The sequence below is a fragment of the Centropristis striata genome, chromosome 14, assembly GCF_030273125.1.
Source record: "Centropristis striata isolate RG_2023a ecotype Rhode Island chromosome 14, C.striata_1.0, whole genome shotgun sequence".
Lineage (NCBI taxonomy): Eukaryota > Metazoa > Chordata > Actinopteri > Perciformes > Serranidae > Centropristis > Centropristis striata.
The window spans coordinates 4,831,569-4,844,589 of NC_081530.1; the positions used below are offsets into that span (position 1 = coordinate 4,831,569).

Below are 13,021 nucleotides of genomic sequence, written 5' to 3' on the forward strand. Positions count from 1 at the left end.
CATATCAGCTCATTCTTCTTTTCAAATCGAAGTTAAGATATGTATTTTGCAGATTGTGATGATAACTGTGATAATTTCCAGTGAAGCTAAGGTGTTCCAATGGGTCAAAAAAGCAAAAAGTACAAGATTCCTCAACTTCTTCACACATTGAGTGCATTCAATGGTTTTTAACCCATTTGTAGTTCAAACGAGGGTTTCATTGATTAAGTTGTTCATTATCTGACTGATACAATCAGGTTTTCCCTTATCACTTGAAGTCCCCCTGTAGTCAGGAGGGATTAGGGCTTTGTGACATCACAAATAGTTTTGAGCCAATCATGGTTCAGTAGGCAACCTACACAAGAGCAGTGTTTCTGTTTTATAATATCTGCTATTGCAACATTATTATTACCACAGCTACTTCAAAACTGTATTGTCATGAAGTCACAATAACAGGACTGTGCCATAGATGGTTAAATCAGTGCTTTACATCCAAAACAAATCGCTTCTAAAATAAATAAAGACTTGATGACATCATGTCACATTAAGTCAAAGGTTAGATCTAGGGTCAAGGTCAAATCTATTAAAGTTTTAATGAAATGTAATGTTTCATTAATTTATATATATATATATATATATATATATATATATATATATATATATATATATATATATATAAACCATTTAAAGTGGTTTAGTATATTTCATAATAATTCAAGTATTTAAATACTTTTTAAATGTAGGAAAAAATCTTATGACATGATGGAATATTGACGTGTATATGTGAAATATCAAATTGTGAGTTGAGTCGTTACATTGATTTAAATCAGGCGAATATTGTGTTTTCTAAAAGTCTTTTTTTTTTGCCTTCAAAGCAAATTGGCACATAATTAACTATGTTTACTGGAGTCAAACTACTGGTCTGTTGCTCTCTGTCAGCTTTAAGGCAGAGCAGTTGGAGCAGTGACAGGATGTCATAACAACCACAACAAAAACAAAAGGTTAAATCCTTTATGTCTGAGCTAAAAAAGAAAAATAAGTTTGTACATCTTGTAATAGCTAAATAAATACACAGTGCATGAGTGTATATTCAGAGTTTATCCATTAACATCAGATGTAGACCTGCCCTCTTTAACTGAATATGTTGCAGAGGATTAATTATTTATGAATTATTGCTCTTTTTTATGTTTTCCCCAATGATTATGGAACTGGGGTTGTACTGTAATTTGATTATCAGGTGTAAATAATAAGAGCATTCAATTTTACATATAGTTTTATTCCACACTAACAGTGTATTCAGTGGTGGTGGAATGTAACTAAGTACATTTACTCAAGTACTGTACTTAAGTATAGTTTTGAGGTATGTGTACTTAACTTGAGTATTTCCATTTTATGTGACTCTATACTTCTACTTCAATACATTTTGAGGTAAGTACTGCACTTTTTACTCCACTACATTTAGCTGACAGCTTTAGTTACTTTTCAGGTCGAGATTTAACATAAAACATGATACATTTAAATTAAACCGCATACCAGTATATTAAGTTGTTAAAATGAGCCCTGTCTACTAAATAAAAACACTGTTTATATGTTTATATACATGCATCAAAACAAATCTGATAATATATTTGGAATAGCCTATAAAACAATCTAAGCGGTGACATGCAGCACAGCGTGTACTTTTACTTTTGACACTAAGTAGTTAACTACATTTTGATGCAGATACTTTTGTACTTTTACTTCAGTAAGTTTTGAATGACAAAAGACTTTTACCTACTTGTAGTGGAGTAATTTCACAGTGTGGCATTAGTACTTTTACTGAAGTAAAGGATCTGAATACTTCTTCCACCACTGAGTATTGGTAGTATTGATCAATATGAAACTCATTAAACCCCTTAACTGTTAACTCAAAATGCACATGATGAAGCAGCTGGTGGGATTGTGTTTCCCCGGAGAGGTGTCTTGTTCGATTTCATATGACAAACAAAATTGATTGATTGATTGATTGATTGATTGATTAAGTCTATTTGTGGAGGGTGGGGGGCTTGGACCAGCCATGAACACACATAATTCCACGTCTTAATACGCACAGAAAATGCCAAGACTGCAACAAAAATCACGAATTTGCTTTGAAGACAAACGTGAGTTAGAGCAGGAAGACTACTGCAAAGTGTTTTATTTTGAAACAGCCTGGCGACGTGTTGGCTACGTAGTCTTGTTTGTGTTGCAGGCACAGCGTGACACTTTAACACTTAAAGCAAAAAAATAGTTTTTCTATAGCAATGTTCTCGTGACACACCGTTGTGTGTCGGGAGGCTACCGCAGTATAATATCTAGATATCTAGCAGGACAGCCGGCCGGACCGCAGGCCGCACATGGAGCACCACACGTCGCGTGAAATTGCCAGCGGCGCGAGGCTCCCTGCAGCGGCCGGTGAGCGCGAGGAGACCCCGGGGGAAGAGGCGACGGGAGCAGAGGGCAGCACCGGGATGCTGAGGCGGAGAGGAGAGGACGGAGGCACCGCGGAGGAGGAGGAGGAGGAGGAGGCGCAGTGTGGAGATGAACCGGAGGACCAGATCACCATCCGAGGGGAAGGAGACGCCGGCAAGCACGAGGAGGAATTGGACCCACGAATTCAGGAATGTTACAAATATATTATTATTATTGTAATTATTATTATTATTATTATTATTATTATTCTTATTCTTATTATAACCGACGAAGCCGAATAGACCTGATATGTGGTTTTACACAAATAGGTTAATATGGTTTTATATAAATATGTATAAGGTATTTACTAAGCGATATGACGTCACTCGGCACCAGGCTCCTTCCCAGACCAGTACCAGGCACGGCCAGCCCCGTGCTGCCAGCACCGCTGGGCTGCTATAGTCACCCTGCAGGGCCGGCTCTAGCCCATTTGGTGCCCTCGGCGAGATCCACCCACCACACTTCAGCACCTTTGTGTTGAACAGCTCCGCTTGCTGTTTCACGGAGGGGGGAACTCTGTGCCAACCAGGCTATATAATATAATAACTGTCTGTTTATATAATTATTAACTTACAAATAAATTTGCAAAGAAGCTCAGCTGGAGACCGCTAACAAAGTTAGAGACAAGAGAGACAATAAAAGTGCAAACTGCACGAAAAATGTGCGTTACTGTGTTAAGCTAGCGTTGCTTTATTTCAACCTAGCTAGCAAGCTAATACAAATGAAACGTCTTCACACAAAACGGCATTTAAAAAAAAATTGGGACTTCTCCTCCTCCTCTTTTCTTCTCTTCCGATACTGCGCACCGGAGAGATTTGACGGCTGTTTCATCTTGCAAGAAAAAATAAAATATCAAAACATAACGTGTCTGTCGCTTGACGTGACCTGACCTCTGTGACAGCGGTCTGACTGTCTAAAGGGGGGCAAGGCAATGACCACACGTCACGTGACTCAGCACCACGAGTGACAAAATGTCATTGTTTATCTGTTTCTTTATTTTTTCAATATTTATTATATTAATAATAATAATAATAATAATAATTATTATTATTATTATTATAATAATGCATTTTATTCATAGGTGCCTTTCAGGACTCTCAAGGTCACCTTACAATAAACAATTAAAAACAAAACAATAATAATACTAAAACAGCAATGGCAGTAATAATAAACAACAATAAAACAATTACAAATTAGAACAATAAACAACAATGACAGTAATAATGAACAACACTAAAACAGTACAGAGAAAAAATTGTAATTTTAAATTATGAATATATTAGGGGTAGGCATGTCTAAACAGGTGCGTTTTGAGATGTGACTTGAAGGTTGACAGTGTTGTTAGAGAGCTGATGTACTGAGGGAGTTTGTTCCAGAGTCGGGGGGAAGACTCTTCATGTTCAAGACAGAACACGAAGGTAGGGCGACAATGGGCATCGAAAATTATTATTGTTTTGTTTTTTTCTCCCTCGATGGTGACTGGCGGCGCCCCTCCAGCAGATGGCGCTCTATGCCTCAAGCCGGCCCTGAGTCACCCACTGACACTTGATCAGTGCTTTCCCAGCTTCTCTCCAGCATTCCTGTTCCTAATCTGCTTTTAATACCGATCATCTCCCCTCTGTGTCTCCAGGAGGAGCTGGAGCAGCTCAACCAGGCCAGCGATGAGATCAACAAGCTGGAGCTGCAGCTGGATGTGAGTAGCTCTCACAATGAATGACAGTCACGCCACAGCTCACTGATGGTGACATGCGATCTGTGGTCGTGTGTGCTCCCCTCAGGACGCCAGGTCCAGCTACAGGAGGATCCTTACGGATTCTGCCAGGAAGCTGAACGCTCAGGGCTCCCAGCTCGGTGCCTGCATTGAGAAAGCAAGGCCCTACTATGAAGCGCGCAGACTCGCCAAAGAGGTGTGTGTTGTAGCTGCAGGACTCCACAGTGAATGTGCATGGATACACTCAGTCTAAACAGTGATGCAATAGATCCTCCATTTATGAAGGTTCTCATGTTTGGTTTGTGTCTAAGCAGAGAGCCAGTGGTGGAAGAAGTATTCAAATCCCTTATTTAAGTAAAAGTACTTATAATACACTGCAGAATTACTCCACTACAGTAAAAGTACATTGTTCAGAACTTACTTGAGTAAAAGTACAAAAGTATCGGCATCAAAATGTACTTAAAGTATCAAAAGTAAAAGTACTCGTTATGCAGAATGGCCCCACTCAGATTGTTTTATATATTCTAAATATATTATTAGATTGTTATTATTGATATTGATTATGTTAGCAGCATTTTACTATTGCTAAGGTACGGCTAATTGTTACTGCTTAACCCTTAATAGGGCAAAGATTCTTTAAGTCAATAAAATGTACAGTTTGGATAGTAGGTAACATCATGGTGATAGGCCCTGGTGCCCCACCCTGCCCTAAACACACACACACACACACACACACACACACACGCACAGCCACTACAGAGAACTGCTATTGGCACCATCAGGGGTTAAAATGCACCTCAGATAAATTAATAAATAAAAAGAATCATTCACATCAACAATTGCATGATGCTGATAAAAACAAAAGTGTATACTGTCAAATTTCGGACTCTCCTCTCTCTTCATTGCATTTTTCATCAAATCAAAACGTAGTGTCATATGATCTTGTGGCCCTTGGCTATCTGACTTCCGTTGTGTTTGCAGTGCTGCTCCTCATATCTGAGTCTGTGTTGATGCCGGTGCTTGGTGGTTGTGTTCCATAGCAGCCATCAGCATTTCCTTTACAACAGGCCCCGAGCTATTCCTACACTAAACAGACCCGTGGCAATTCTGGTTGCTGCTTTTTTTCTTCCTTCATGGGCCCCTGACGATGCCTGGATCCCGGTTGCACCCTCGATATTTACGCACTGGTTTGGATAGTAGTTCTGGGTCGCAGCCTGATACTGAAAGAAATATTTCTACTCTGTTTGCACCGTTTTAATCTTTTTTTTTTTGCAGTAATTATTGTGATTGCTTAGAGTGTTGTTTTAAGCTGCCTCTGTCTGTTCCCCCAGGCACAGCAGGAGACCCAGAAGGCAGCTCTGAGATATGAGAGGGCCGTGTCCATGCACACTGCTGCCAGAGAGATGGTTTATGTGGCAGAACAGGGTCTTCTGGCTGACAGGAACACCATGGACCCAACCTGGCAGGAGATGCTGAACCATGCCACTGCTAAGGTACACAGCCAGACTTCTCCCTGACCCAACACATTGTATGTATTCTACTCAGGCCAAAATTAGTGCAACCTGTGAGAACATTAGCTTCAAGTTTACCTTCAAGACAAGAATGTATTTTCCAACTCGTTTAACCATCAATTTCAAAAGGTGGTGACTTGATTCCAGTTGGCATGGACACTTCTTCTTGTTCACTAGAGATACAGGTGAAAACCTCAAGGGTAGAGTAAGAAGTGAAACCAGAACTTAAGTTTCATTAGAATAAAAGTAATGCAGAACCTGACCAACTGAAGCAAGCCCAGATCCTAACTTTGCACAGCGCCCGCTGCAAATTGTAAACAAAGCCGCATGCTAACGGTACATGTGGTGTCCACCGCTAATCGTAAACAAACCGGTATCACTAACTGTGCACTCAGTGTCTGTCCAACACATGCTGCTGCAGCACTTACATTCTTTAGCCTGTAGCCTGTTAGCACTGTGCTACTCTGCAGCACTGCTGCTGCTCTTACGATCGTCTCCTTCCACCTCGTTTCGTGATGCCGGACTGCACTATGAAAGGGCAGAATATCACGCCTCCGCAGGATCACTGTGAGCGCCCGATGGTGAAAAGCCGGCACAGATCTTTCCGGCAATATATATATATATATATATATATATATATATATATATATATATATATATATATCTACTTGCACTAATGTACAGTTAAATCTGCATTTATTAATCTTATTTATTATATAATCTATACATATATATATATATACTGCATTTTTATACAATTCATTCCTGTATATATTGCAATATGATTCACAATTACTGCTTAATGCACTTCTGGTTAGATGCTATCTGCATTTCGTTGCTTTGTACTTGTGACATGTGCAATGACAATAAAGTTGAATCTAATCTAATCTAATCAATATAGCGGGACATTTACGGGATGGCACTATGAAAGGGGCTTCTGTTTTATTTAGACAGCATCTGAACGTGTGTGTGTGTGTGTGTGTGTGTGTGTGCGTGCATGCTGTGGGACACTTGAATAGAACAGAGCCATCGTTATGTTAATACTGAGAGTGGTGGTGGGGGATGCTTTACTTCCTGTGCTGCTCAGGTGAACGAGGCAGAGGAGGAGCGCCTCCGCAGTGAGCGGGAGCACCAGCACGTCACACAGCTCTGCCAGGAAGCCGAGGCTCGAGTCCAGACCCTCCAGAAAGCCCTAAAGAAGGTCATCCTCAAATCCAAACCTTACTTTGAACTCAAGGCTCAATTCAATCACATTCTGGAGGTGTGTACCAGCAGTTAACCTTTTTTTCTGTTTTTACAATATCACAAATAGACTTTTCTGACCATGATCAATCTCATGATACTCCACATGATTTAGCGGCTTTTGGGCTGATGTACTTTACCTGTGGCTAGTTTTAGCTGCAGTGTTTGTGTGTGTGTGTGTTGTCATGTATGTGAATTACCAAACATACACACAGAGATATGGGGCTGGATTCACAAAGCATTCTTAAGAAAAAAATGCTTCTTAAGTGCCACTTTTTTCTTAACTTGGTTCTTAAGCCAAAATTGAAGAAGATTTGGTATTCATGAAGAAATTATTTTCTTGTTTTGAGTTTTTTCTTAACTTTCTTCTAAGTATTTTCCTAAGATAGAACTTGAGAACAAATGAGATTCTCGAAAAAAAAGTTCTTAGATTCCTTCTCATATTTCTTCACAACTTTAAGAGAAACCATCACCAGTCTTAAAACAGCTACACTGAAAATATGTATTTACTTGAACAAATTTGTATGAAATTTATTTGATTTATTTAATTTTTTTTGTGAATGTATCACATAAAGCTTGTTTTGGCAGTTGATATATAATTGAAATGTCCTTTCAGTCTGTGTGACATGTTGACCTATTCCTAGATTATATTACAATGTTCTCTTAGTAAATCACGGGGGCAGTTCTTGTATTTGATACCACTTAATTAATCACTATGAATCACGCAAATGATCTGAAGTTAAAAATCTAAGAACGTCCTAAGTGAAAAAAATAAGAAGTTCCTAAGACATACGACAGTTCTTAAGAAAAAAAATGGTGAAATAGCATTTAAGAACAATCTTAGGAACATCCTATTTTTTTCTTAAGAATTTTCATACCCTGAGGGAGATGCCTAACAGAGTAGATCAGTGATTTTTGGAGAGATTTAATGTTGTTATGTGCTGATGTATAGTTTGCTGTGGTAGTTCTGTGGAGGCCTGTGACATCATCAGTCAAATTGATGCAATTTGTGTCACAGCTGCTATTCGTTAACTTCCTGGCTGCTAGTGTTTCCTTACACCAACCTGCTCCTGATCGTGGATCATGGTTAGGAGTAGCAGTTGGGATAAAGTCGTGACTGATGATAATGCTTTGACTTTATGAATTTTTCTGAAAAATTTTTTTTTTCAAGTTGTGTGTACTTAATTTGATTACTCAAACCAAACCATAATTATTAGAAATGCTGTGGAGAGAAATTTGAATGTGTCACTGTGAGCTTTTCTAACTTGCTGTGAACTTTTTTTTTCAGGAACATAAGTCTAGAGTAGTACAGCTGGAGGAGCGGGTGGCCAAAGTAAAAACCCGTTACTCCGTGGCCCTGCGGAACCTGGAGCAGATCAGCGAGCAGATCCACGCACAGAGGGGACGAATCAGGGCCAGTAGGGGGTGTCCTGCAGTCTGCGGGGGGCGGAGCTCCCCAGTAGGGGCCGAGGCTGAGGTCAGGGCCACCGTTGGGATTAATATCGGGAGTAGCCTCAGGAGCAGCTGTGCGGGAGTCGGTGGAATAGAGAGCAACTGGGTGGACAGTGAGAAAACACGGCTGTGGGTGGAGAGGCACAGAGAGAGCGGCTGGGGCCAGAGGGACCAGCTGGAGGTGGAGCAGGCCGGCTCAGACTGCATGTCAGTCATCAGCCTGCAGACCATCGCCTCCGACCTGGAAAAGTGTGACTCGGTGGAGCACCTGGGGGACCTGAGCGACACTGGGAGCGTGCTGGGTCAGGAGTGGGAACGTGGCAGGAAAGCTAACGAGAGGCCAGTCAGCAAGGAGGTGGTGACCGAGGGCCCCCAGCAGAAGAGGGCCCACCAGGAGAAGGCAGCAGTTACTAAAGAGAAGCAGGAGAGCTTCATCAAGCAGCACCACAGAAGTGTTAGTCTATGATAGTCAGCAGGAGGAGGAAGCTGGTGAGTGATGAGGAGGAAGGATCATGGCAGGCTTATGAGAGGAGAGAGACAGCACTCTGACTGACAAGCTGGCAGGAATCAGAGAGGCTGACACACACTGCAGCTAGGAACAGCAGGCAGGGTCAGCAGGTACATCTGACACACTGAGGAATCACTACATGACAGCAATGAAGAGACAGAGCAGTCCTGCAGAGAGCACTGACACCCCCGCACACTCTCACCCAGTCTGTTGCTACACACACGAAGACACGAATGAAAGTGCATGAAACAGCTGGCAGAAAGAAAATCCCTGAGTGTAGAAACAATTAGAGCTGTGCATTGGCACTTCCCTCACAATTCGATTCAATTCGATTCTACGATGCATTGCGATGCATCACAATTATACTGCACACAACAAGGGACATTTTTCGTCAGTCATGAGGCAATACAAGCAGTCAGATAGGCCTAATAACAGTAGATTTTATTGGCTATATTTTGAAAAGATGGCAAAATGAATCTCCTGCCTGAGTTCATCTTAAAGTAAGGAAAGAGAAATGCCTCCTCCTGCCATAAAAAAATCGATTATGGCACTTTGCCGCATCGATGCTGAATCGTGCATGCTCCGCATTGCGATGCATCGCCAAATCGATTATTGTTGACACCACTAGAAACAATGCAAACACACGCTAGTATTCAATGAATATATCTGGTGTTTAATGACCCGCCGGCCATTTGATTCCAGTCTGTTTGATCATGTGTCTTAATCTGTCAGACTGCATTTTAGTGATGTCACCGAATCTCAGTATTAGCATCATCTTGATAGTGGTATAAAAAGGTACACACCTTATCTCCTATCAAAGTATTTCTATTTATCATAATATGGTCAAATACTGCTTTTCCATTGCCTTATAAAGTGACGTGGCCTCAGCTTTACTGATATGTAAATATTACAGTAGCTGATTAGATCATTAACTAAGTGCAGTTTGATGGAGGGTTATTAACCATCAGCAGAAGTTGACACAAAGTGAATTTTAACGGTTGTTGTTCGGCCTTAAAATATACACACAGCTTTATTGTTGCTCTTGATTGATTTGGTTTTGTGCTTCAGTACCAGTGTTGGACAGAGTTCATAACTCTGTTACTTGACACAAAGTCTAAATAATCAATACAGTTAAATATTACTCCACTACAAATTAAACTTGTTCAGTTGGAGTTAAAGAAAAGAATATTTGCTCGTCAGAGTATATTTCTGTTTAATGTTAACGCATGGCTGTATTGTTGCCACCATACACTCACAGAACCTAATGACTCTGAACCCACCTAGTAAACACACTTGTTGCTTGTAGAAACTGTAAAATGACTTTTACTCACAAAGGTTTTGTTGTATTTGTAATGAGCACTGTTGTCATCAAGTAATGTTTGACTTATCTTCACTTCACTGTCTCCATCACGGCCTCTCTGCTTCTTGCTCTGTGTGTAGATGTGGAGCTCAGTCCCAAAACAGAACAGAGGAGATGCTGCAGTGTGATAATGAATTACACCAAAACTTAAAAATGTACCATAAAAAAGAACTAGTAATGTCAGAGCCTATCAATACTATAAAGCAGGGGTGTCAAACTCAAATACACAATGGGCCAAAATTTAAAACTTGAATAAAATCGCAGGCCAACATTGAACAAATAAACCTTTTAATATATACCAAACATGTTTTGCTTTAACATTAAATATGGAACCAGCAACGCTTATAAACATACAATATATAACTAAATAGTGCAGACATGCAAAATCAAATTTCAAATAAAAAACACATCAATGTCATTCATTTATTAAATAAAAATTAAATAAAAATCGTATGCCTCTTTTCTATTTGCATCCTTGTGATTTAAATATCAAAATAAACTTTTACAACAGGTTAATAAATTCTGCCTTTCTTTTCGCCATTTTTGGGAAGGGGTAGCTTGGAGACAGCTCTAGCTTGAGGTTGCTATGACGACTGTCACAGAGGAGCGCGTTTCTGGGTCCTGTCCTGATTGACGCGCCAAAACAAGAGCAGGGCATTGTGGGATTTGTAATATTAGCTGTAAATGAGCCGTATAATACCGGCGGGTCAGCTTTTATAGTACAATAATAATATAATAATTTGGTATTGCCTCGCGGGCCAAATAAAATTAAACTGCGGGCCAAATTTGGCCCGCGGGCCAGAGTTTGACACCCCTGCTATAAAGCATAATATGGCCAGAAATGAAAGAACACACCATATTTTGGGCTGTCCAAAAATTACCCCTCAAAAAAAAAAAAGTCATACAATAGCATGTCAATTTTGGTCAAAAATGGTCAAATTTTAAAAGACTTAAAATTGCCTAAAATGGGTCCATTTTAGTATGTTGATACATATTATTGTTTTAGGTGCGGGGACAGTTTGATACCAGCTTTCATGCCTTTTAGAAAAGAAATGAAAATTAATCTGCTTTGCCTCAAAGTACCATATACTGTGGAACCTTCATAGAACTATAGTGGAGCCAGAATTACAACATTTGTCTTCCAAATGTCATGGACATAAGTCCCCCAGAAGTTTTCCAAAATGTAATACTCATGTAAAGTTCTGATACTCTAAAGCTGCTTAGATGAGAATGTAACTAATAATCTTAATGCGAGATATTTGTATGAAAAAATATTTTGCTAGTTTCATGACAGCAGTGTGTTTTGGCAGAAAAAAACAGTGGTATGCATGTGTCAAGCTGTCGGTAAAGACAATATTAATTATAGTGAGCTGTGTGGGCGGTCATAATTTACCACAAGTGTACCTTTGAAATGTCAGTTCACCACTGAGATCCATCAGCCTCCAGACAAACTTATACTGACATATTGTGATTCAATATTATGATTTTTTTGCTGTTATGTTTGAGACCATGGAACAAGTTGAATTATACACTTCTAGAGACTTTATATGAGGCGTGTTTCCAAAACCAATGCAAATCGCGTATTTCACCAGAAAACTAGAGGCCTACATTTCTGGTTATTATAGGTATTTTTAGCTATCTCTTATAATTGGTATTGCACAGATGGCCATATCTTAATATCTGAGGTTATGCCTAGGGAAATAGCCAAATGTTTGATAAGATGGTGATTGATTGTGTTTAAGTGTCTGTGAACCCTAGAATGGTTTGGTTTTCCATAATGATCCTACTTAATACATCCAAGAGATGGATGCTATGGTTACATTGAATTTGAATATAAAATGATTTAACGGAGTGATTAAGTGAAACTAATATTAATGTTCTTCAATTGGAGAGAGCTAATAGTCTTTCTTAAAAGTTTACAGTGGATTTAAGCTCTATGCTCTATTGCCCTCAGGTTAGTCCTTGTCTACTTAGGAAATTCTTAAAGAGTTCAGTGTTTGTTATTGAAGATTGATATGACTTTCATTTCTGAAGTTGTTCCATCACATAACTTCCTGTTAAGCCACAAGTTTTTACATTTTTGTTTGTGTATGAATTACTTCTGTACACCATGTCATATGGTATTTGGTGTTTTGAAGTTCGAGTTTGACTTTTAACTAGAGTCTATTATCAGCCTGTCATAATGGGGAACTCATGTATGATTTAAATTCTAATTTAATTACATTTGTACTAATACATTCTTAGTAACATACTTTGTTTTAGCAACATCATATTTGTTCTAATTCAAAAAAAGAAAAAACATTTGTATTGTGTCTTTCTCTCATGTCCATTATGTAGAGCATGCAGAGGCAATGATCCATACAGTGTTGTTTCTATACTTGGTTTTGAAAAGCTGTGCTGTGATTTCCTGCACATTTGCACTTGATTTCTTTGTTACATTATATTTGAGGACTTCATTCTAAAGCCTGGTTTACAACTCTCCTGTAGAAAAAATGTATTAACTGTTGAGTGAACTTCCGAGAATAAGACATGTATAAAAGTGGTGCAACTTATATGTATGTACTTTATTCAACATGCACATTTAGATGTATGTAACTTGATTATTAAAAGGCTTTATTGTAAAGTCATAGAAGGGGTATTGGGTTATTTATAGGATACCAACAACACTTTCATTATTGGGTATATAAGTTAATTCATGAGGTTGGACATTTCCATTTGACAAATAATTAATAAAAACTCAAAAACTTTCATGTGACTTTTCACTGATG

General features: G+C 39.2%; 1 protein-coding gene across 1 annotated transcript; it reads left to right on the forward strand.

The window, feature by feature from the left end:
• The first annotated feature begins 2,354 nt into the window (after positions 1 to 2,354).
• sh3bp5lb (SH3-binding domain protein 5-like, b) lies at positions 2,355 to 8,851 on the forward strand. The gene is made up of 6 exons (XM_059350395.1): positions 2,355 to 2,645; positions 4,103 to 4,162; positions 4,248 to 4,376; positions 5,512 to 5,673; positions 6,779 to 6,952; positions 8,222 to 8,851. Exons 1-6 carry the CDS (start codon positions 2,355 to 2,357, stop codon positions 8,849 to 8,851), a joined length of 1,446 nt encoding a protein of 481 aa, XP_059206378.1.
• The last annotated feature ends 4,170 nt before the right edge of the window (positions 8,852 to 13,021 follow it).